This window comes from Elaeis guineensis, chromosome 9 (genome assembly GCF_000442705.2).
Source record: "Elaeis guineensis isolate ETL-2024a chromosome 9, EG11, whole genome shotgun sequence".
Lineage (NCBI taxonomy): Eukaryota > Viridiplantae > Streptophyta > Magnoliopsida > Arecales > Arecaceae > Elaeis > Elaeis guineensis.
The window spans coordinates 17883965-17908388 of NC_026001.2; the positions used below are offsets into that span (position 1 = coordinate 17883965).

At 35.3% G+C, this 24424-nt stretch overlaps 2 protein-coding genes across 5 annotated transcripts in view; one reads left to right on the forward strand and one right to left on the reverse strand.

Annotated features, from left to right (window-relative positions):
• The window catches only part of LOC105051392 (sister chromatid cohesion 1 protein 2), a 28973-nt gene extending 23660 nt beyond the window's left edge, over positions 1-5313 (forward strand). For all 4 annotated transcript variants that reach the window (XM_073243359.1, XM_073243360.1, XM_073243361.1 and 1 more), the window contains one exon: positions 5053-5313. In XM_073243359.1, the coding sequence (XP_073099460.1) occupies positions 5053-5157 (105 nt within the window). In that variant the 3' untranslated portion in view covers positions 5158-5313. The remainder of the gene's footprint in view (positions 1-5052) is intronic.
• Positions 5314-5748: 435 nt separating this feature from the next.
• Positions 5749-23095, reverse strand: LOC105051391 (probable aspartyl aminopeptidase). The gene is made up of 11 exons (XM_010931824.4): positions 22936-23095; positions 22684-22819; positions 22125-22203; positions 21587-21789; positions 21119-21188; positions 13636-13731; positions 13305-13460; positions 9162-9338; positions 8174-8248; positions 7888-8028; positions 5749-6174 (listed from the first exon to the last, which is right to left on the reverse strand). Exons 1-11 carry the CDS (start codon positions 23009-23011, stop codon positions 5953-5955), a joined length of 1431 nt encoding a protein of 476 aa, XP_010930126.1. The 5' UTR covers positions 23012-23095; the 3' UTR covers positions 5749-5952.
• Between the last annotated feature and the right edge of the window lie 1329 nt (positions 23096-24424).

Below are 24424 nucleotides of genomic sequence, written 5' to 3' on the forward strand. Positions count from 1 at the left end.
ACCTAAAGAAACAACTGTTATTTTACATATTATTATAATACAATAATTATATATTATTGTCATCATTATTATATTTCCACAATCAAGTTACAATAATAATATATTATTATCATTAATCCAACTCTTGTCCATATCCTGTAAGAAAAATTTCACATAATAAACCTTTTTTTAGAGTATAATTAAAAATTAAAAAAATAAAAATCACATGAACATACATTAAGATGAATAAGCACTTCACCTTCTTCTATTAATATTTTTTCACAATCAAATCCTCTCAATTACTACAAAAGATGTGGACAGCAACAATTCACCTGTGCATTCCAAAAAAAAAAAGATAAAAATCAAAACAAAAAAACCCACCAACAGAACTAATCTAATATGATGCACTTCGATGAAAAAAATCTGGCCTCACCCCTGCCCAGGCTTCCTCGGATCTGCTCCGCCCCAGCGGCACCCTAATAGTGCCAAGTGGCAGAGGAGGGTACGAGCCGGATCGTCTCCCTCTATGGCTGGAAAAATAATCGAAAATAAAACCAATGTGGCAGAGGAGGGGGACCAGCCAGACCGTCTCTGTGCGACTGGGAAAAGAAACAATGCCAGAGGATCAGTTGGAGCAGGGGGATCCAGAGCGGGGTTTTGGGTTGTAGGTGATCAGTCGAAGTAAGGGGATCCGAAGCTGACGCCAGCCTAAACCGCCAGCAGGTGGTTTTCGGGCTGGGTGAAGGATGGTTGGGAGGTCGAGGGAGGCGTGGAGGCAGGCGAGCAGGGGGATGCGACGGAGGGTGGGATGGGCGAGGAAGGCTGTCTACATGTCCGTCTGCGGCTGGATTAAAAAAAAAAACAAAGAAAGATCGGGGACCAGACCACCCAGATCCGGTGCGGGTCGCCATAAACTGTCGATAGGGGGCGGCTGGATAAAAAAAAGAAAAAGAAAAACTGGGGGTCGGACCACCCGGATCCAGAGTGAGTTGCCATAAACTGCCGGCAGAGAGGCTCTGGGCGATGCGAAGGGTGGTTGAGAGGTCGAGGGATGCACGAAGGAGGGCGACCAGGAGGACACGATGAATGGTGGTGTGGGCGAGATGCAGGGCATGGTGAGGGAGATGACAGCACGATTGAGAGGTCGAGGGAGGGGGATGCGGCGGACGATGGCGCGGGTGAGAGGGCATGATCATCTAGAGGGAGATAGAATGGAGAAGAATGCATTTTAGGGAAGGAGAGATGGGAGGGAAGGAGATCGAGCATACTGATTTTGATGGCGGTGCAGAGCTTGGCTTTCTCTTCGTCGAAGCTTTGGGAGGAAGAGGAGGGCGATAGGGTTTTGGGAGCGGTGGGGAGGGGAGATGGAGAGGCGAAAGAAATGAGGGGTTTGGGTTTTCAGGGCATCGAGAGGGGAAATTGAGAGGCGGAAGAAGCAGAATCAGAACAGAAAAAAATAAAGATTTTTGATAAAATAATTATTAAAATTTTATTAATTTATCTTTTGTTATGTTTAAATTTTTTAAATAACGTAAACTATGTTTAATTTATCTTCTCTTATTAATTTAAATCATTTATCTTTTTTAAAATCTCCAGATCGGGGACAAGCAGCTAATTAAATAAATCGATGAATGTGATCTTAGCTAAACCACTAAAATTTTGTAGCATTTGATTTTTTGACAAAATTTATTTCATCCTATATAATTGGTATCAAAAATTTAAAAAATTAAATCATACACATCTAACGAAAAAAGAGTATTATATTAAAAAATAATTTTAAATACTTCAAAAATATTACATAAAGCAATATTAGAATTTTCTTAACTTTTTGTGGTACTTGTTTTAACATTTAATTTTTTCACAACTTTTGCAAATGAACTTTTCAAAAAAATAAAATGTATAATGACTGTTAATGGCAAAATATTTAAAATTAAATATTTTTTTAATGACAGCATTTTAATGCTTTGCAAATAAAATGATAATGTATTGTATAACCCATTTGCAATAAAAAATTTAAAAAATATATAATAGCTTTTTATGATAAAATAATTTTTATCATAAAAAATTAAAAAAGGAGAGAACAATAGGAGGGATTCTAATTTTTTTTTACAACAAACAAGCCTTTGTCATAAAAAAATATATTGACTTTTTGTAATAATTATTTTTGTCATAATAAATTAAAAAAAGGAGGGAACAAAAAGAGAGAATCTATTTTTTTTGCAACAACCAAACATTTGTCATAAAAAATATATTGACTTTTTGCAATAAAATATTTTCGTCGCAATAAATTTAAAAAAAAAGAAGGAACAAAAAGGAAAAATTTAAATTTTTTGCAACAAACAAGCCTTTGTCATAAAAAATATATTGACTTTTTACAACAAATATTTTTGTCTCAATAATTTTTAAAAAAAAGATAGAACAATAGGAAGAAATTTTTTTTTTTTTGCAATAATCAAGCCTTTGTCACAAAAAATATATTAACTATTTGCAACAAAATATTTTCGTTGCACTACATTAAAAAAAAAAGAGAACAAAAGGAGAGAATCTAAATTTTTTTGCAACGAACAAATTTTTATCATAAAAAGAATATAAAAAATATAATGATTTTTTGCAATACAATACTTTTGTCACAATAAACTAAATAGTGATTTTGACTTTTTGCGACAAAATATTTTGTCACAACAATTTCACTTAAAGTGACAATAGTAATTTTGTTGCTATAAATAGAAAACTAAATTTAGAAAAATTTTATTTGTGATAAATTTTTTTTGTCACAAATTGACAATTTTTAGTGACAAATATGTTGTCACAAATACATTATTTTTGTCACAAATATGTTTGGTGCAAAAATCCGAAAAATTATGAATTGGTGGGAGGATTTTTTGTGACAAATTTGTTATTTTGTCGCAATAACTCAAGTCTGTAGTAACAAAAAGAGATTTCATCACAAAAAATTGACTTTTTGCAACAAAATTATAATTTGTTGCAAAAACCTTACTTTTAGTTACGATATTTTATTTCGTCACTAAAAATTCATCACAAAAACACTTTTTTTTTTGTAGTGTTGGTGCTCCATGTCCAAAAATAAAGAAAATAGGAACAGTTAGAATGTCATCAAACCTCCTAGAAAGTTGAAGATATTGTGGGTGGAGAAATTTCTATAACACCAAAACATCAAGTTTTTTTTTTAGGGAAAAAAAAATCAAATGTTGGCTCTTGCTGATGAAATTCCAACTTAGTCTTTTGTTCTTGGATATAGGAGTAATAGCTTCAAAATGTATCATAAAAGCTACACCAAATAAGAAATCAAAAATTAACCAAAATTTTTACTCAAAAATTGATAGCATAGTTGCAAATTGAAATGCAAATATTATAACAAACTACCAACTAATTGTCGCATATGGGTCATTTATATTGTCGATCACATCCTCATTTGATGACCTTCTGAATTGGCTTATTGGTGAATTCCCAAGAATTGAAGAGCATAACTTTTGAAACGAGTTAGATTGCTTCTCATAAATATTTGTAGCCTTCACATAAATCCTCATGTAAGTAAATTCCACAACATCCTCTTCAGATATTCAGCCCCTAATCATACCCCAATACTTCCAATACTTCATAAATTTAGATTTGTGATCCTCATGACATTAAGCTTTCCTTTTAAGCAAAAAAGATTAAATTTTTTGAACTCTATGAGAAAATGAATTTGCAGTAAAATAAACTTCTTGACTGAATTTCTCAAATGATTTTTTAAAAGGAAAAAAAAACCTTTAAGAACTTGTTGGACAATGGAGGGTTTCATATTGCTGATCCAAGTTGCTTGATATATGATCTACTACCACTAAGTTTCTTGCACACCAATAGCCATGTGATTTGGAGGCCCCAAGCCTTTCATCAAGTAGTCAAAAAATTGGACAATTAACGATGCATATTTTTTGAGCATTTGATGCATGAAATAGGGGCCTCTAGGTCATATAATTTTAGGCATGTAAGTAGCTTAAAGGGATGCCTTTCTCAAAGAGTCAAAGGCGCCAATGCTGTTAAATAAGGGTGCAAATGAGCTGAATGGCTTGCGAGATACTCGAGCTTGACTCAAAGCTCGGGTAACTTGAATAGCTTTTTTTTTTAATCGAGCTCGAGTAGCAAAAGCTCACAAGCCTAGCCGAGTATATATATTTTTAATAATATTATATTTTATTTATAACTATATTATTAGTTTAATATCTTAAAATATAATATAGTGTTATTCTTTTTAATTATGACCAAGACTCAAGCTCGAGTATACCTCGGGGTGATATTCATGACAAGTTTAGTCGTTCTTAAGTATTGCTTTTTTTTCTTTCTTTTTTGATATAGTCAAACTCGAGCTTAGATATTAAGGCTTAATCGATCTCGAGTTGAGTTTTGATTCCGAGTATTTTGAATCAAGTTGAGCTCAAGTCTTTAGCTATTCGACTTGACTTACTCGAGCTCGACTAAACTCAATTACACCCCAAACCTCCCCCTCTCCCCCCCCCCCCTCTTCTCCCAAGCTGTAGAACCTCTCACTTTCAAGTATTAAAAGAGAACTTAGAAGGGAGAGAGATAAATGGACACCAAGGAAACCACACAAATATATTGATTAATGTGGAAGAAGGGATAATGACTGGAATGAACCAGACTCTTTTCCTAGCCCAATTGTAACTGTTAGAGCACTTAACCAGAAACCAATTAACCTATTATTCAATCACGTGATCTCTGACCTCAACTAGCTCTATAAGAAGACTTGCTCGATCACGTGATCACTGACGCTAGGTTCAATCTCATGCCTTGAAAATCTGGACCTCCCAAGCCCATGACATGGGATCCAGGGGGGCGTAGTTGGCGTCCCAAAGTTTGATACTGGCTTTCTTTTGCTTTATCCCTACAATGTGATATGTAACTTAAATGTAGTACATTTCAGCTCGACCCATGCACTCAAGACAGCGAAACATAGAGGAATCTGGTTGTTTCAAGAAAAATACTAGTAATGCTTACATCAGTTCTGTCAAAATTTAACATCATATTGAACTAATTTGACTTTGTTTTTTGCAGATCCTAAAGAGCCGTGCGTGTATAGATGTTAAGCAGGACTGTCCTCATGGTGACATTATCATCTCAGCTGGCTCTCAACTTGAAGCGGAGTTTAACAATCCATAGTGTGCAGGAACAGGACGGAGGATGTCTATTTTGACGTCTGTGTAAAGTTTTTGTCAGCTGCCCGCAAACAGCTCTGTATATATTATGGTTTTGGTTTAAAATCAAACAGTTTCCGACATGAAAATTTCCGCTTTTTAAGAAAGCAGATTCAGTTCATATATTTTTCCAGAATCCCTTTTTCGTGCAGGTGATGAAGCATTTTGGACTTGATTTGTTATTTTGTACGGTATCTAGATGTCTTTAACCTGGTAATCGTTGGGATAGAGAATAGGTGGGGATGTACATTGCAGAAAAGCAATTGATTTTAAAATTTTAATCCCAAGTTCTGCGATCATATTTAGTTCATGTTTGACAAACTTTCGGACAATCAATTTTTTTTTGTGTAGATTGGAGTTTGCAAATAAAAACTTAATGCGGGATGAAATACATAATTCAGGTCAAACCGTGCATAGAAATATAACGTTGAGACGCATGGCTTTGATTTAGAGAGAGAGAGAGGGAGGGAGATTGAATTAATTAAGTGAATGAGAATAATTTTTATCCATTTTATTGTTTTTGGTCATTTGGCAGTTAAAAGCTATTAGAACAGGATTTCCAAAGAAATGGGGATGCATTGCATGGATTAATGGTTTGAACATTGCAAGTGGTCTAGCAGTAGCAGGGCTGACATGGAGATTTCTACGCAACCCAGTGAGATAATAGCAATCATGCCTCAAATATTACAAGTTTTCAGTTGCCTTCAAAGCAAAGATATACCTCATAAACATCTGCAGCAGCCTGGAAAGTGACAAGATATTACATGTCCACAATTATGTTTGCATCCAGCTGGGTGAACTCGTCAAAGTATGCCTTGAAATGTTCAAAGGAATGTTTGGCATCATCAACAGCACACATCTCTCTTATGCTGTGCATTGATAATTGCGGTGCACCAACGTCAACTGTTCGGATTCCAACACCACTTGCAAGTATGGGACCAATGGTTGAACCACAGGGCATATCATTACGTACCACAAAATCCTGCAAGATTAAAACAACACGTTCAGAAAAAAGGGCAAAAGAAATCTACTGGCATTACAAGGCCAAGTATAAAGGGCAAAGATGCAATGTAAAACATTGTTTATGTCATGGCAAAAAGCCTTCCTCAAAAGGCCAGCAGCTGAGTGCATGATGATGCAAGGGATTTACTCGGTCCACTAACTAAAGTAAGGTATTGAAATCCAAATTAGAAATTCGGGAAAAACAAATCTGAGCTTGAACTGGAATCTCTATACTTTGAAAGCTGCTCTGTTTTTAAGGTGGACATGCGCCCCAACATTGTGTCAAAAAGCCTTCTTGAGTTTTAGAAGAATTATTTTACCAAAAAAAAAAAGTTTTAGTAGAATTATCCTCTTATCAATAAGCTAATGTTAGTAGAACTATCTTATTATTGCAAAGCTCATTCACATCACATTATCCAAGCATACAGTGTCCCATCGTATCAAGGCTCCAGCAAAAAGAGGATTCCCATAAAACATGAGGTGCAAAAAACATAGCAAATTTTTTCATCATTTTTCAAAAGTCTTTCACATAATTATATGGATAGAATTCACTGAGAATCTAATGAATGGAAATGTTGATGTGCTGTTGACACCAAAACAGAAATACTGAAAGATAGCAAGAAAGGTGATATTGCTGTATGGATCAGAATATTAGGAAATATACCTGACTTGTCTAACAAATGGAAGCTGATGTCAACCGAGATTATGAAGAGGAGAGCATATATAAGTTTATGAATAGCACAATAGTTTAAATCGACGAAAAGCAATCCAAAGCCACATTATCATGTTAAACAAAACCATGTGAGGCTGAATATATTCTCAGCTTTGTGTAGAAGGTTTAGAAGCATGGTTAAAGCCTTGAACATTGATATTAGGGAAAATTTGGCTAGGTTTAAAGATTTGAAATGTAAGATGAAAATATGCTGATAATCTCCCAAAAGTTTGAAAAGAGGGTGAGAAAAGGGTCCGTAGTACCAATGCATATCATCTCATACAGGCAAAATGTATCATGTCGGTACCAACAGATACTTTGTATTGGGGGTGCACCAATTATTTGTACACTGAACCAACTCTCTTACCAAGCATACCAATACTATACCACCATCAAATTAGTATGAATTCAGCACCGAGATTGCAAACCTTGAAGGTGAGTATATCTAATAATCTCTAATAACCGATTTTCTAGAGCAATGCAATTGTTTGTTCCTAGCTAAGGCACATGCATAAGCGGGTGATATTTTATTTTAATGTAAAACCTACCATGAAGATTAGAGAAAAATTGTGAGAGTTATCCCCCCTTCTCTCCTAACCCACCCCAACAAATATTGTAAGGATGGTGCTTTTTAATGGAAGACAAATACCATTTAATCACTGCCAGCTAATAGATATGGAGGCTAAGGATATTAGGAACAAGAATGAAGAGGTACGCATGCACCAAATATGGACTCCATGTGTCAAGTGAGCAGGCGAATTTGCATTTGGCATTAGGTGAAGAAAAAAAATGAATGAGCATAATTTGATACTATATCTAGATCTTAAGCACCATCTCAATCCAATTTAATAAGATGAATATACTATCTACCATATAGATAATATACATGCATCAGAAATCAAGAACATATATGATACTCTATTTTATCAAAGATTTTTCATGATTTTCACCGCATTAACCTAAGTTTGAGAGTGAACTGACCTGAATGGGTAAGTTATGCCTTTCTGCAATCTCCCGAAATATAAACGAAGTGATGGCATTTGTGGCATAACGCTGATTGGCATTGTGCTTAATAACAAGACCACCATGCAATTTAGGTTGATGGTTTTCCTCGTGTTTGTCCTATGAAGACAAGCAAAAAAAATAATAGAGGGGGAAGGGTGCCTTGTTCTCATGCAGTACAATAAAACATGCCCTAGGCCTGTCTGGAAGAATTGAAACTGGAAAACAGTAAACAGCATGAAAGAACTCAAGATTTTGAACATACCATATAGTTAGGATGTAAGGCATGCGCCATGTCTGCAGATACAAGGAAACTCCTCTGAATTGCCTTCTCAAGCAACTGAAAAGCAGTTGGACCACTTTTAGCAGTTCTCTAATAAACTTTTCCTCAAAAAAGCAGTTGTCTAATAAACTCTAGACAAAAATGTTGAGAACTTTAAATGACATTCATGCAAACAAAAAGCATAAACTTAGATGTCCATATGCACATATGCAAATCCATGAGTACTTAGCACCAATTAAAGCATGTATCTATAATACATGGATTCGTGTACAAGTTGGGCCACTATCTTGTTGATCTCTGATGGTTGAAGATGTACATCTAGATAGGTACCTACGTGAATTCATAGATAGCTGACAGCAATTTATGGACACATGTCCCAATGCTTTCCAAGTAAACAACCTCGTAAGCACCCCCTGATGCACATTGCCAGCCAAAAATTTTTAACTCCAACCAAACATCTAATGACGAGACTTCAGCACAACTGCCAATAATTGATCGAATATATATTTTGTTTTACAGTGGGAGAATTAATGTCTCTCAAGACATTTGAATTTTATTTAGAAGCAGTTCAGATAATGTAGATGACATATAGCATAGGTGATCAAGTTAGATGACTTTTGACCATAGGCTATTAAGTTGATTATGCTCTATGAACTCCAAAGCCTTTGACCACATGATGCATACACACAGGAACACACTAAAACAAACACCCCACGCACACGTGCATGCACATGCAGCAATTATTAAGCATCAAATTCTCACACATATGAATAAGCTGACAAATACCTAAGGCATAGCTATACAACTCAAAAGTCAGATTCCTTCAGTTTCCAACACAGTGGAAATGATAGGCCAACAATGCAACAAAAATAAATAATACAAACAATACATATAGTCATATAGAAGTCATGGAAACAATCTGTTTGCACTGATATGTTCAGATGTAAAGAGACATGCAAATAAATACTACATTGGAATCTGAAGAGTTGAAGGACTTTGTTATTCTTGACAGAGCATCCAACATGGCAGGAGAACCAGCTCCTTGAGCTGAGTTAGATCCAACCTCCTCATGATCAAATAATGCCACCATCCTCACACCAGATTCATCATCGAGAGAACTTTCAGCAGATGTCGATTCTATTAAAGCCTGAAATTCAGATAGAGAATTAGAATCTTAATTGATCATTAAGTAATATTTCTGAAAATTAAAATATAAGATAAATATGAAAAAAGTAAAGCAAGTCAGAATGCAGAGCAGACGACAACAATCATATTTTTGTTAATGTATACAGCATAAGCTATCCCATTCTCGCCCATTCTCAACTAAGTAATTCATTAACCAATTGTTTGATCTAATATAAACTTATTCTATTCCAAACCTAGTAAACAAAGAAAATTCCATTCCAAAGTCCAAACTCCTGAGAGTTAATGCACCAAAAGACTCTTCAATCACAATGAACACTTGATTTTGTCAAGACCTCTTAAGGGTAAAACAAGCTCAAGTGTAGCTAACGTAGCCAATGATCATTTTTTCCAATTAAGACTTTAAAGACTTCTACTATACAAGAGATAGGTATTGAGTACCTCAGGCCAAGCCACATGGAACACTGAATTCATGCAATGGTCACAGACAGAAAGAAAGAAAGAAGGAAGGAAGGGGGAGGAAAAGAAAAGAAAATCCTTTGTGCCATTTGATGGTAAGGCACATCACAAACTATAAAAAACCAGATGGTATCTGGGAACCATATCTAGCAAAATTTAAAATTTAGAAATATTCTTCATCCAACTACATTTGCCATTTCACTTTGCTGCTCCCTACCGCACATCTCGGTTTGTCACACACCATGAACTCTCAAAAATGTCTGTGCAAGCAAGCATCCACTACATACTTCAGGCAGCCAATTAAAAGTTAAGAGCACTACACAGCAGAATACATCATGGAGAATAATCCATAGGTGAGATGCATTAATTGGCTAGTGGAATGTTTGTGCAGGCATGTGTTTGTGAGACTCAGAGAGAGTGAGAGAGAGAGAGAGAGAGATGCGGAGGGGGGAGTTAAATGAAGTGTTACAATGGAGACAACCACAGTTAGATAAAGATCAGACTCAAAATTTGTCTAGTTTGTCGAATGAACTATGTAGGCTCATATACTCTATTCAGAGAGCTGCTTCAACTTTTTAAAAGATAAATTGTAACGTTATAAGATCTCAACCCTCCAACATGTTGAAGCTGTCATCAGCGCTGTTTGATCCCTATGGTCATGCACTTGTCACACTAAACATCAGCCAGCCCCTACAGTGCATTTAACTTTTAATTTACACAATTCTTTTTAGTGGGCTCTCTATTCATAGGAAATTTCAATTAACATCAAAGGCATAACAAAACTCTTGTTTCATCATGTTTTAGAGAATAAAAGTCAACGAAGGATTATCACATTACGCTTTGCATTATCTCTTAATCATCAATTTTATACTGATATCCATTTTGAGTAATTTTCTGACTATTTCCAAAGGATTTATTACATTATCCTATAAAAGTTAATTAAAGTTCCTGATTCCACTAACCAGTGTAATATTATTTGCCCCTAACATACACCAAGTGGTCAGTCCTATTAAGGCTATTTGTTATATTACAAGTGTTTGGGCACAATAAATTATGGTTGAAAGACAACCCACTTCCAATTCAACATTTATAGGAAAACATGCATGAGAAGTATATCCATTGCTGAGAAATTGGAATCTCATTACAAAAAACTAGATGAATATGGTAAATGTGTTAGAAACATATACAAGCCGAAGAATTAGTAAAAACACGTTTCTAGAAGGAATTAGCATATACCACACATTATTGCATTGCTAACACAATTCAATTTAAGGCATTATCAAAGGCTTGATTAACAAATATGAAAGAAGATTGTGGAAATAGCCCCAAAAAAAAGGGTAAACATCAAAAGCTCCATCACAATCAAGGTCTCCCACATCGACCCATACCATCGTATACTGACCTCTATTATTTTGTACCGACCATATCGTACTGTACCAGTGAGGTACGATACAGTACCGAGGTTCAGTTTAGTACAAGAGCCAAACTAGTACATACTAATCCGAATCGAGCAGAACCACCACGTACCAACCTGTACTGCTAGATTTCAGACAATCTAGTGGTTGGGAATGAGAAAAAGTGTTGGAAGCTTGTTTCGATACAATGTATCATTTCGTACAGAATCGATAACATACAAGTATGATTCTCAATACTAGTTCTACAGACATTGATCACAATATTTTGCATTTGTGAATTTTCTTCCTAAGCAGAGCTCACAAGGGTAGAGGTGCATAGCAAAGTATTACCCTCAATAAGATGGAGTTTAAGCCTTAAGACAAATGGCACAAGCCAAAGAATTTCCTTTAAGACTAGAAATTTTATGAAAATTATCAAGAAAAAGGTAATCAATGTACACATTGTTCTTGGACTTGATCAAGAATTGTAACATTAGAAATTTCATACTCCAAATATTTCAATAGCCACTTTACAACAACCAAATTTTGCCGGACTGGTATTGAAGATGTACGAGCCGGCGACCGATTTGATACAATACTGATACACCATATTGATCTCACATATACCCAACCAAGGAGAGGTAGATTGGGAGGGGGGAGAGGGGGGGTGGCACCACAAAGACGGGGATAGGGATAAAGAGGGGGGTGAGAGAGAGAGAAGAGGGAGGGGGTGGAGAGAGAGAGAGAGAGGGGTAGGGGAGAAGAGGAGAAGGAAGAAGAGGGTGAGGGAGCACTTATGGAGAGGGGGAGAAGGAGAAGGGGTAGGGGAGAGGAGAGAGAGGAGGGGCTTACCTCGGCAGTAGCAACTAGAACGCTTGAACAGTGTTGGTCGACATCAAAAAGAGAGAGAGCGTGCAAGTTAGGGCAGCAAGCAAAGGAGAACCCATCAGGCACAATGCAATTATAACCTGAAGCAGCCCGCATTGCCAAACCATCCCAATCTATCGGTTCGATTTAGGCTAAACTACTCAATTCGGGTCGATTTGGCAATCAAGATATCATAGTAGATCGGCTTAGGAAGATTGAGTCTACAAGCAACAATGCCATGCAATTTTCTAAGAAAACTCATCCTTTACTTTTCATTGGTTTTGGATTGATCAAATCCCGATTTAATTTTCAGCCACATGTGGTGCTCTTCATGTGATCCTCTTTACTATCATGTCCTATAGCCATTAATGAGCCTCAAAGCATTCTCAATGTATGAGGCGAAATAAGCTACATTACAATCTTTCTAAATAACATTTCTTCTTAGTTTTTTTTTTTTTCTGTTTTAATTTTCTGTGAGACTGTATACATTCCAGAATTATAACATTATATGTTTTATAAATGAATGATTCACACTTCTATTATAAGAACTGGATGAAATAGCGAATGCTAATGCAGTCACACTCTAACTAGAATCGCTACAGCTATCTACAAGAAGTTGTCCTGCTTGTACTTGATTGACATGCGAGTGTATCAAAAATTGATGGATATACCCACTTAAAATACCTGTCTTTCTTTGCACATTCTTCATTATCCAAATTAGCACCTTATAAACAACTTATTTAAACACGTTAATAGTGGTGTCATATCTTACCTTTCTTCTGACAAACCTATTTCAGAATGTTCGTATTACCTTTACACAATTGCTCACTTCAATAAATAGGCAAGGAGCAAAAAAGCCTACTTATTGTTCGTATTCCTGCATGGAAAATTTATATAACATCTTTACACAGTTGTTCACTTCAGTAAATAGGCATGGAGCAATTAAGCCTATTTATTGCTTTTATTCCTGCATGGAAGATTTATATAACATGAGCATCTAGGACAGATTAAAACTCAGATTAATTCTCTCAGCACAATCAATTCTCAAATAACAAGACATATCACATTTATAGTACCCATCCAAGCATCAAAAATTGTCAACATTTTAGAATTATTATAATTATGAGATGAAGTATCTAACCAACAAGGTCGTAAACAACTAGGCCATATTCTGGAAGAAAACATTATAGAGAAACATACAAGAATCCTTCTCTATTATACAAGAATTCACATACCAAAAGAACACATACCTGTAATGAGCAAAATGACATGCACAGGTTGTCGAGCCTTCCCGAGAATACGAACTCTTTCATAGCACCACCTACAAGACTTGGTTGAGTATCACAAACTTGCAGCTCAAAGTCACATATTTCATCTGGTTCACAGCAAGCCTGATTAGCAATCAGCTGCAACAATTGAAATGCACATGTTAAGCAACAAGGTGATACAAAAAAAAAAAAAAAAAAGGGTAATACCGTGATACATTCTGGTCAGGTAAATTTCAAGTGATCTAAAAGAGCTACACAAACTGAGAAGCAGACCCCATAAATAGAAGATAACACTACTATAAAGTCTTTGTACCTGAAGTAATACTGGGTGATGTTTTTTCTTATCAATATTCCTTTTCTCATTTGATTCAACAGGACCATTTTCTCCTGCCAGTTTCTGAATTTCACCCTGCAGACAACGTCAATAAAGATAACTGGTAGCTGATCTGTATATGACAACTAAAATAAAATAAATTGTCCCGCAATCTCAGGCATACCACATATACACACATTTTCCTTTTCCAGCTACTGTACAGTTTCCAAATGATTATTAACTGAAGCTGCAATATTGCAAATGCTTATTGATGAAGGCTAAAAAATTGCCAATTTGCCAGGAATACTTTTATAGATGCATTTCAAAAATAACTATCAAAGTACAAATTATTAACCCATTATTGGATTTGATATGAATTATAATGGAAAAATACATGCGGGGGTGGGGGGGTGATGATCTAGCATATTTTCCTAAATTCTAGTTTTCTCAGAATATCAAAGATCTGCATTGGCTCATGCCCCAAGTTTGAAAACTAGGCAAGTTAATTCTCGCAATTAAGGATCATTACCAAGGTTAGCCATAGCAAGAAAAATGTACTGATTATTGAGTATTAAAAGGCTCAGCATGCAGCAAAATAATATGGTGTTATACTTCTCATGGTCTATGAAAGTTTCTGTAGAAGGTTAAATGTACCCTTGTTCATGTCCTATGCATCCATGAGCTTACAAGTTTCTATATAGTACAAGTTGCTTTCATGATGCATCCTGATTAGATTGTACTAAGAATTGGAGTGATGCAGCAACATTTATTGCAAAATAAGGTGAAATACATAAATGCTAGCAACTCCACTAAATGAAAGTTTAGTCATAGCACCAGATAGGGGCACGTGTAGTAAGGTAGAATGTGGATCACCGGAAAAGCAGGAGACTTCCAACAGATATTAAGAAGAGAATTAAGATAATTAAGTGATGGTAAGAATAAAGACAAAAAGGATTCATGAAAATGAAAAATAAGAATATACACCAAGGTCCACAATCTCGATGCTAGGAAACATACCAATACATTACCAATTTGGTCATGTACAAGTCAGTATGATATGGTACACACCCCGTATCAAAACAACTCTCAAACCATTTTCTCACTTTTTATCTTAGTACGCCTTTGTACGCAGTGGTACACACCTCTGTATGGGGTAGTATGGAGCTTACATAAATCCAATATGAGTTTCTACCGGTTCCAACCCGGTAAGGTACGGTGAGTCCCCGAACCAGGTGGTTTGAGGCGGTGCAGTAGTCCATAATTTGCACAACATAAGCTAGAATGGCCTGATTGAAGGCAAAGCATTGGACCACCTTTGTTGATCTGTTCCATCATTAAGTAAACAAACACAAAACATGTATGCTAACAAACTCTAAGCTAAAAGGCACCGTCATGACAGACATCATTCAACATATTTCATGATTCATGAATTCGGTTACAGAGGGGTATGAAATGTCAACAAGATACCATCAAAACAACTTTCACAAAGATCTTTCCTTGGTTGTACACTACTTCATTGTTCACCATAGATCCCAAAACATCGTTAGTTTACATAGATTAACAAGGAAAGACGGTTAGCTTTGCTTTAATAGTGAATGCACCTTCACGTCACAAATGGGTGCACGCTTGCAGCCACACAATTAAACTACCTGATCAAAGACATGCAGTATTAGGCACACATTTTTTGCTTGGATGATATGATTATGGTGCTGCTTGGGACTACAAAAAATAGAAACTATGGATCTAAATGTGTCTGAAAACATGTAGAACCATAAGCTTTGTATTATTGCACAGAAAACGAAAAGCTCGTACTTTTCTAGTATAAGCACTATATCAAAGGCCAAAAAAAGTTTTACATATGACATGAGAAGCATTAACACAAACTGTGCCACCGCAAATATATAATTGAACCACAAAAGGAACATGCCTCATAAATAATCATTACAGATTGCACGGACCCTATGCAAGGATATCTATGCCTATGTTTTGAATGTTCCTCAAGCACATTAACATTTATTAAATATAATGTAGTGTCTAGAAGATAAGAGGTAGAAAAGCATGTCTCATAGATGCTATTGATTCATTACAGATCATATGGACCCTTATCTCATGATAATGTTCCTCAAGCATGTCAACTTTTCTTAAATATGTTTTAAAAACCAAGATTTAGCATCAGATTTTTTGAGATCTAGTTCGTACTATTCTTGTTTACTTTCAACAACTAGGACTTTTTGTTTAGCTGGATCAACAAGAATCCTACAAGTTATGGAGAATATGAGTGTTGAAACATGTATAACACTCATAACTCAACAAGTTAGAAGAAGATAAAAAGGCATAGTATTAGAGAAACAAAGTTTGAAATAACTGTTCACAACCGAAACTCTTTTTTGTGAAATCTGGGATGAATTTATTCAACAATTTTGTATGATTAGATCCAAGGAATGTCCAACCAACCCGAACTATCTAATTCGAGACATACTGACCCATATCGATTGATTATCAGGTTGTTTCCAACAAGATTTTAAATCTTATGGGATGGGGCTGTCCCGATTTTCAGACGCACCACCACCCACCCCGTCCCAATACTTGGAACAAGGGATGCCCCAAGACGTCCCAATCGGGATGTCGGGACGGCCCCCAACACATAGGATGGTACCCCATTCCGATGTCCCATAAGATGTCTCGCTGAGACCTGAATCCTTGATTTCAAGCAATCAACTCGACACAAGTCTCCAACCGCCTAAGCTGATGCATAGAAAGCCTACATGCCTTCTCTACCTTTTTCTCTCTTTTTTTTAATTGATTTTTAGGGAGAAGAGGGCTCCCATAGCTTTAAAGAGAGGGTAGCTACAGTAAGCAAAAATAGCATGAATCCAACTACTTTTGGACATAGACTAAAATTGATCTAATATTTTATGATAAATAGTGCTTGATGTGCAATTTACATGATTGCATCTATAGCTGAACGATGGTTCTGCTTCGAGCTATCATCAAAAAACCTAAAGGAGGTTAGCGATGTGGATCCTCTTGTAGACTATCTCCTCTAGTAGCTACGAGCATAACTAGATAACCTTCGCCCTAATTCACCGCAGAGGAATTGGTTGACACAAAAGCACTGAAACAACTTGATATATATCCACTACAATTTAAGACTCAGATTGAAGCACATCCAAGAGGAGGTGGACCTAAAGCATAACGATCCACTTCACAATGTTTTTGTCTATGACAAGGAGGATCCAATGATTGGTTGGCTTGAGGACCATAGGGCAGCCATATCTAAAAGAGTCAAGATCACCTCTATAGTTTAATAGCAAGAGAGACCTAGGATGGATGTAGAATTATGGGCAAAAGACAAACCATTCACAATCAACCAAGCAACCAAGAGGTCAGGAGGAGCCAATCATCATCACAAGGCTTTATGTTTGAGATATCCTTCCACAGATTTAATAAAGAAATGCTAAAAAGAGGTCACCATGATACCCATCTAATCAAGGAGGTAAGGCATATTAGGGTGGCAGGCCTAGTCAAGCCACCCAGCAAAGCTAGGCAAACAAGGGCATCCAAGGAAAGAAAGCAATTCCTCAGATTAGCAAGAAAGAGAAGGGAAAGAGAATAGTTGATCCATGGGAGAGAGTGGATGAGGAGCTTGTTCATTCAAATTTTGAGACTAATAATACCTCAAGTGATTGGTTGTCCAGCTCATCTCATGATACAAGCGATGACGATAATGACAGTTCAAGTAATGATACATCTGGTGGCTAGAGAGGTAGCAGTGGACATGGCGTGGGTGTGTACGACTCAACTCTATGATTTTGATTGTTGTTGAGTCGTAGTTCGCTCATACAATATAGGATACAACCCAAGGTGCACGATCTAGAGCTCGTGAGGATATAATTGCATATAAGAGACAAGTCTCTCAAGGTAGTCCTGTACACGATACTACTATTACAGATGATGTACCATGCGGAGTAAGGTCTCCAAACGTATCTAGATCTGAATCATATACGGGGTCCTCTTCCGTACATTCATGATAAAAACCCCATGGATATCCCATGTTTGAGACATCATATTCGAACAGCTACTATCCTACACAATCTCAAACATGTTATGGGTTACATTTCACTGCCTAATCTTCCTTCAAATAGGATGGCCAAACCACTATCAAACAATGGATCAGTTTTAGGGTGGCTATTTAAGAGGATCAGATTATGGGATGTAGGATGGGCATATTATCTAGGTTGGAGTTAGATCTTAGGTCCATACTACAAGTAGGATCCCACTATCCATGAGTGATATAGACTCTATATGAGGAGCTAGATGTAGGTACATGTTTTGTACTTCAAATCAATTTAATATGTGTTTTAAATATATGTGCTCATGCATTATTATAATCAGATTTAGTAATCAATCATATGATCTATCAAGACCAATATGACATTGAAAACATTAAAATGACAATCATAATACAAACAACCACAATCATTAAAAAACATCAAAATAGTATTAAACAATCCCTTCAAACAAAAATAATTGAAAAATAAGTATTCCGGTACCAAACCAATATAACACAGCTTTTTGTGTGTCAGTATGGTACATACTGATACTATACCATACTAGTCACCAACCAGTACAGCATTCGATACCATTTCGGCAATCCTTGACAAGTTCATATCCTTTACTAATTAACAATAATAAGAGAATTATGGAACTTACAAATAATTTCATCATGATAATACTAGGAAATAAAAGAGGAATGTATCTTCATATGTAGTTTGTAGAGCATATAATTTCAGTATCATTTTATTATATAGATAACTAAAACAGTTATATTTACATTGCATTTTTTGTTATGAACTGCATTGAGACCAAATGATTATTCTCCAAGTGCTAGATACTAGAAACTTGTAAAAGTGTTTCTCAGAAACTCAAAATATATAATATGAGAATCTATAAGAGCATATAAGTTAGTAGAACGAAGTCAAACTATATGAAATGTAATTTTAATGAAAATTGAGATAAGCATAAGGTCCCAATTAAAATTAATAGACAAGAAATATCAAAATGTGATCAGTTGCATTATGAGTTCTAGTAGCCAAAAATAATGGGGCAATAGGTGAAGACACGTATAAATTTTGGAGCTGGTTCGATAAAGTGGAGAGGCACCTCTAGAGTATTACTTAATTGATGCATATCTTAAGACTTAAGAATAAATATTATACAAGGTATGCAATTTTGTATGGCCCGGAATGTTGGGACCAAGTGACAAAAAATCAATTGAAATAGCATAAGCATGCACCACAAAGATTTGAGGGAGATTCAATGAGGACAGGTACTTTAACTTGTGTTGAAGGATCCAAGAGAAGGAGAAAACACAACGTAACATGGATGGAAGTCATGAGTAAAGATATGGAAAAGTTTGAAAATAAAAAAAAACATAAAGATGGCCCTAGATAGGAAACCTCAGTAAATGAGGATCTATAAAGCCAACCTGAAATAGTTGGAGATAAGATTGTATAGTATGATTATGGCATATATACAACACATATATGACTTAAACATAAGCTTTTATTCTTTGATAGAAGATTTAATAGTTGTAAAATATGATGAACCATACGAATTAAATTCTGACACTGTTAGTCATGATCTACAATAAAAATACTAAATGACGAGAAGCAAAAGATTTAATGATTCAGAATCAATTACTAGCCATGAAAATTGAAGTTCTATAACATTGTTCATGATCTACATCGCTAAATGTCTAGAAATTTTTTTTTTTTTTTAAAAAACTTTTGGTGATCTCCTGCCTATACATCAACGAGGGCAAATTAAGATGGCACCAACTAAAGTTGTGCACCACAATACATGACTAAAATTGAAAAAAAAAAATATCACACAATCGATCGTGACCTATGCATCAAAAAGAACATATCTACTAGGATTCAATAGGTTTTGATACTTGAATCATGTTGAACATCATGTCATACTCTTATAGCCATATATTAGGTTGGAAAGTTCCAAACTTCCAATACACATAATCAGTTTCTACACATTTTTTAGTGGTGCCACATAAATAATGGTGTGGATTTCAAGTTTAATGGGTCATTATTGATTTTTTAAGAGCATTAAAATTTTTACTAGAAATTTAATATGTAGTATGCAATCCAACTCTATATGTGCGTGTGTGTGTCACAATTCAAATGTAATTTTTTGTTCGTATTATCACTGAGAGATATCCATACAATAAGTGGGACTACCACCAATTAGAATCATTTGGGTCAAACACATGCGAAACAACACTTGAAAGCTCCAAACCAGAACCCCCTAACATATAAAGTTTGCAATCACTAGGACATAGACCAATTTGAAAAAAGGATGGATTGTATTTGATAAATAGACATAATCGTCGGAAAACCAAAATAAGCTTAAAAACTTAGCCCAAATAAAGTGGTTTTATAGTCGCAATCAGTCCATTGAAATATAAATCCATATTAAGCCAAGGTTCTCTATTTAAACTATATCCAAAACATTCATAAATTGTTTTTTTTTTTTCCTTCTTAAAGATGTTCAACTAGAGGATGGGCCTTGGCACAATGAAAAGATTGCTCCACCGTGACCTAGTTGTCATATGTTCAAAACATGAAAACAACCTCTCAAGATGTAGGGGTAAGGCTACCTACATCTGACCCTTCACAAGCCTTGCAATGGCGCCCTTTAAAGATGTTTAACTAAGTTTTTTTAGGAAAAATAAGAGAATAAAGGAAAACATTAGATTCTTTGAGTATAGTTTCTGCTTCTGCATAACTAGCATTCTCTTTCACAATGCAACATGTTTCACTCATATGGGTGTTCATATGGGTGCCAGAAAATATGCAACATCTAAACCTCTGCACTATAGAAGAACATGGATAGTATCGGGTACAAAACAAAAGCGAAACAATAATAGGTAGATTATATAAGCAGAATAAAACATTCAGAATAATATAGTGGTAATGTGATACCACCAGGGTGTGGGCTTGAACCCTGGACCTCCTCAAAGGTGTGCCAATCAGCTAAGCTAACAACTATTGGCAGAAAAATATAAACTTGTGTCATCAAAATGTACATGGCTTCATATTTCTGTTGAATAGCAAGGCAGCACCTTGGTTGCCGAAATTAGGAATTGGTATGGCTATAGGAGCGAGTACTGGTGCAGGTGCAAGAAAGTGGGCATTTTAAAAACTCTTGAAGCAAGGAAGCATTTAGGAAATGGGTATAGGTTCAAGCTTCCAAGGAGTTTTCAAAAAAAGTACGTTACCCTAGATAGAAATTTCCTGCTACCAAGGGCAGCACCATGTTAATGGTTATCCAATAGAAAGCATAGTCTGCTGTCAACAAAATCTGAAAATTAGATGAAACATTGGAATTTTTACAATCATGCAGAGAGATATTCATGCATACTATTCAAAAATAATCTGCATAAAATGATGAAGAAAATTAAAATCACCTTAATTGATGTTGCCAGCACAGGGACTAGATGATTGTGTGTATTAACTTTGAAGCCTTCTGAAACGCCCCTGTGGCCAGACATAGAAAACAACAGCTAAATCACCATCCTGAAGAAATGATAACATTAGACATGTTTTACTCTCAAAATGCTACCGTTAACTGTAGGGAAAAATTAATTTCTAACAGTTACATTGTACATTTCCTCAGCTTAAACAGTCATACAAAACATCATCTATGCAATGTTAGATCGCCAAAAAATTACCCCTAAAAGTCCAAAACTGGCAGGTGCTTTGATCACATGGTAGAAATATTGATTCACAGACAACCATGCAATAGTTCAGAATATCCATGTGAAGCATTTAGTCACGTACACAAAGCAGAAGCTAATGGCCAGCATGAAAGTCATAAATGCAAGCTGACGGTTAGAACTTAGAATTCAGTACAAACTTCAAATTATAAAACCAACCTATCTAGATGAATAGCCAGGGTAGGAATACGCATGATGGGCTCCTCAATCCTGACAAGTTTATGCAAGTAGGAGACTGAGCCATCCTTTACTTCTTTTATCATCACCCTACCAGCCAGGGTTAAGTCACGGTCAAACCAAGTGTGCCACAATCCACCTCCATATGTCTGGACGCCAACCTCAAGGTATCCTCCTTTTGTTACCTGAAAAAAACATGAAAACATACTTATTTAATAATTTAACTACATTTTTGTAAACAACCTTTTCTCCTTTTCTCCTTTATAGATGTAAAGTCAGCCCTTTCTTGTCCTTTTTACTATAGATGTCTATTCAAGAGAAAAATATCAATTATTGGCTCAATATTTAGTTTAATATATTTCAACAATTAACGTTATCTGATTCAAATTCATGAGTAATGGAAGAAAAATTTGATGCTAACGAAACACAGGCATTAAAAAAAGTAAACTTTACACAAAAATAAAATTAAAAAAAAGAACAACATATAAAAATTAGAAATATAAATCATGGAATCAAATACCTTCGAGATAGGCTTGACTTTGAGGCAAGGGCTGTCAGTGTGGGCTCCTATGATGTGGAATCCATTCCCAGCAACATATCTGGAATTACAAAAGCCTTCCATTCTTACAATCCAAAAAAATCATCATAAAATCTCAATCAAAATCTTTTTTGCGATTTAAATCCTAGAATTACACAAAAAAAAACTTTTTTCTTGTAATCCAAAAACAATCAACATAACTTTCACCAAAAATCGCAATCAATTTCTTTTTTTTTTTTTTTTGCTTTAAATCCTCCTCATAAAGAAGAAATAACAACAGCTAGAATCACAGAAAAAACCGTTCCTTTCTTATAATCCAAACAGAATCATAATAACTTCCCAAAAATCGCCATCAAAATCCTTTCTTGAGTTTTAAACCCTCCAAAGAAAGAAATAGCAAGAGCTGGAATTGCAAAAACCTTCCTTTCTCACAATCCAAACAAAACCATGACAAGTTTTACCAAAAATTGCGAACAAAATCCTTTCTTCCTCTCTAAACCCTCCTCTTAAAGAAAATAACAAGAGCATAAGGTGAACTCACTTCTTTCCAATAGCAAAGGCGACAATGGTGGAGTAGTTCCTCGTAAAGAAATACTTCTTCCCGGATTCCAGCACCCAATCCTCCCTCTCCGATATCTGATTGAATCTAGCTTGTTTCAGACGCTTTTTCGCCTCATCTACAAAGTTATTTACTTCCAAAATAAATTCCCACCTTATAAAACCTTCGCCTAAAACCTAAAGATCGAATTTTTGAGAGCGCAGTTGAAAGTGAAGGGAATGAGAGATTAATTACCGACGGCGTGGAAAGCAGTGGGCGAAGCATTGAGGAAGTCGACGAGGTCGAAGGCTACAGGATCCCCGGTCGCCATGCCTCAAAGATCGACGGCCAGCGAGTCCTCTTGCACTTGCTTAATCCCGAATGAGGTTCTATATATTGCGATCTTCGGAAGAGAACAAGAGAGGGGATTTTTTTTTTTTTTTTTTTTTTTTTAATGGCGTTTTCGATTAAACCAAACGAATCGGGTGCTTCCCGTTTTCACCTCAAAGGTGGCTCGGATCGGGTCAGATATCAAAAATTTATCCAACCCGAACCCAAACTATTTTTTAAACGGGTTAAACAGATTATCTGATTTATAATCTATTTATTAAATAAAATAAATAGATTAAATAGGATTAAGTCAATCAGATTAAACTGATCAAAATAGATTAAGGAGATTTTAGAGAAGTTAAATATGCCTTGAATAATTTAAATAGATTAAATAAATTATATGATTTATCTCGAATATTAAATATAATAAATAAATTACATAGATTAAATATCTAAAATTTAAATTCAATCAAAATATTAAATAAATTAAATAGATCAATTTATTTGTAATTTGAATATTTTTAGCCTAAATACAAATTCAGATTGGTAAGTCAGATCACATTTTATGCTCTAAAATAAAATTTTAAATATATAAAATTTTTGGAAGAGAATAAAAGAGAAGATTTTTAAAAAAATAATTAATAAAAAATAAGTCAGATGCTTCTCATTTTCACCAGTACAGGGTTCCAACAATACTAAATATAGAGCACGGATGGACAAATTGAGAATTAAAAGTATGATGATTCACGTATTATTTTATTTTTTATAAAAATATATAATTAATTAATTAATTAATATTTTTATGAAATAATAAAAAAATATTATCTTTTATTTTATTTTTAATAAAAAAATTTATATAAGTAAATGATAAGTAAGTGCTGACCTCTAATCTTATGATCAAAATGTCAAATAGAAGGGAGAGAAAAAGTGTAATGAAAGAAAGTGTCGTAATTTACAAAATAATAGTAAAATAATAAATAGATAATAAAGATGATATTTCGTGTTGATACATAAAATTATAGAATGATCTCTCAACATGCCACATGTCAAGATTGGAAACCTCCATAATATTTTTTTTTGTTCCCACAATATATTATTTTCTTTTTTTTTTTCGAACCCCTCTTGAGTCGTTTCATTTTTTTTTTTAATTCCTCTATTTTTTTTCTATTTTTCTATTCTCATGTGTCCCAATCAGTTAGAAAGCTTGGGGTGGTTGGAGCGGATGTGGGGTGGGTGGACTCCTAATAGACTGCCACCAAGAAGACCAATGCCACCGCCCTATGAACCCTCCTTGCCATGAGTCCATTGAATGAGACTCCGATGTGGAGGACATGAATGGCTAGACAGCCTTACACTTCATGATCAGATCGGCTTCGAAGGAGTGCATCCGAATATTGGTGGCGCTGGAGTGGAC

Bases quoted from the DNA above. Each gene is read 5' to 3' on its own strand.
- LOC105051391 (XM_010931824.4), bottom strand. From the start codon at position 23,011: ATGGCGACCGGGGATCCTGTAGCCTTCGACCTCGTCGACTTCCTCAAT. The intron at 22,204-22,683 runs GTGAGTTCACCT...TTGTAATTCCAG, and splicing joins GCCTTTGCTATTGGAAAGAA to ATATGTTGCTGGGAATGGAT. The intron at 8,029-8,173 runs GTATGTTCAAAA...TTGTCTTCATAG, and splicing joins CCTTACATCCTAACTATATG to GACAAACACGAGGAAAACCA.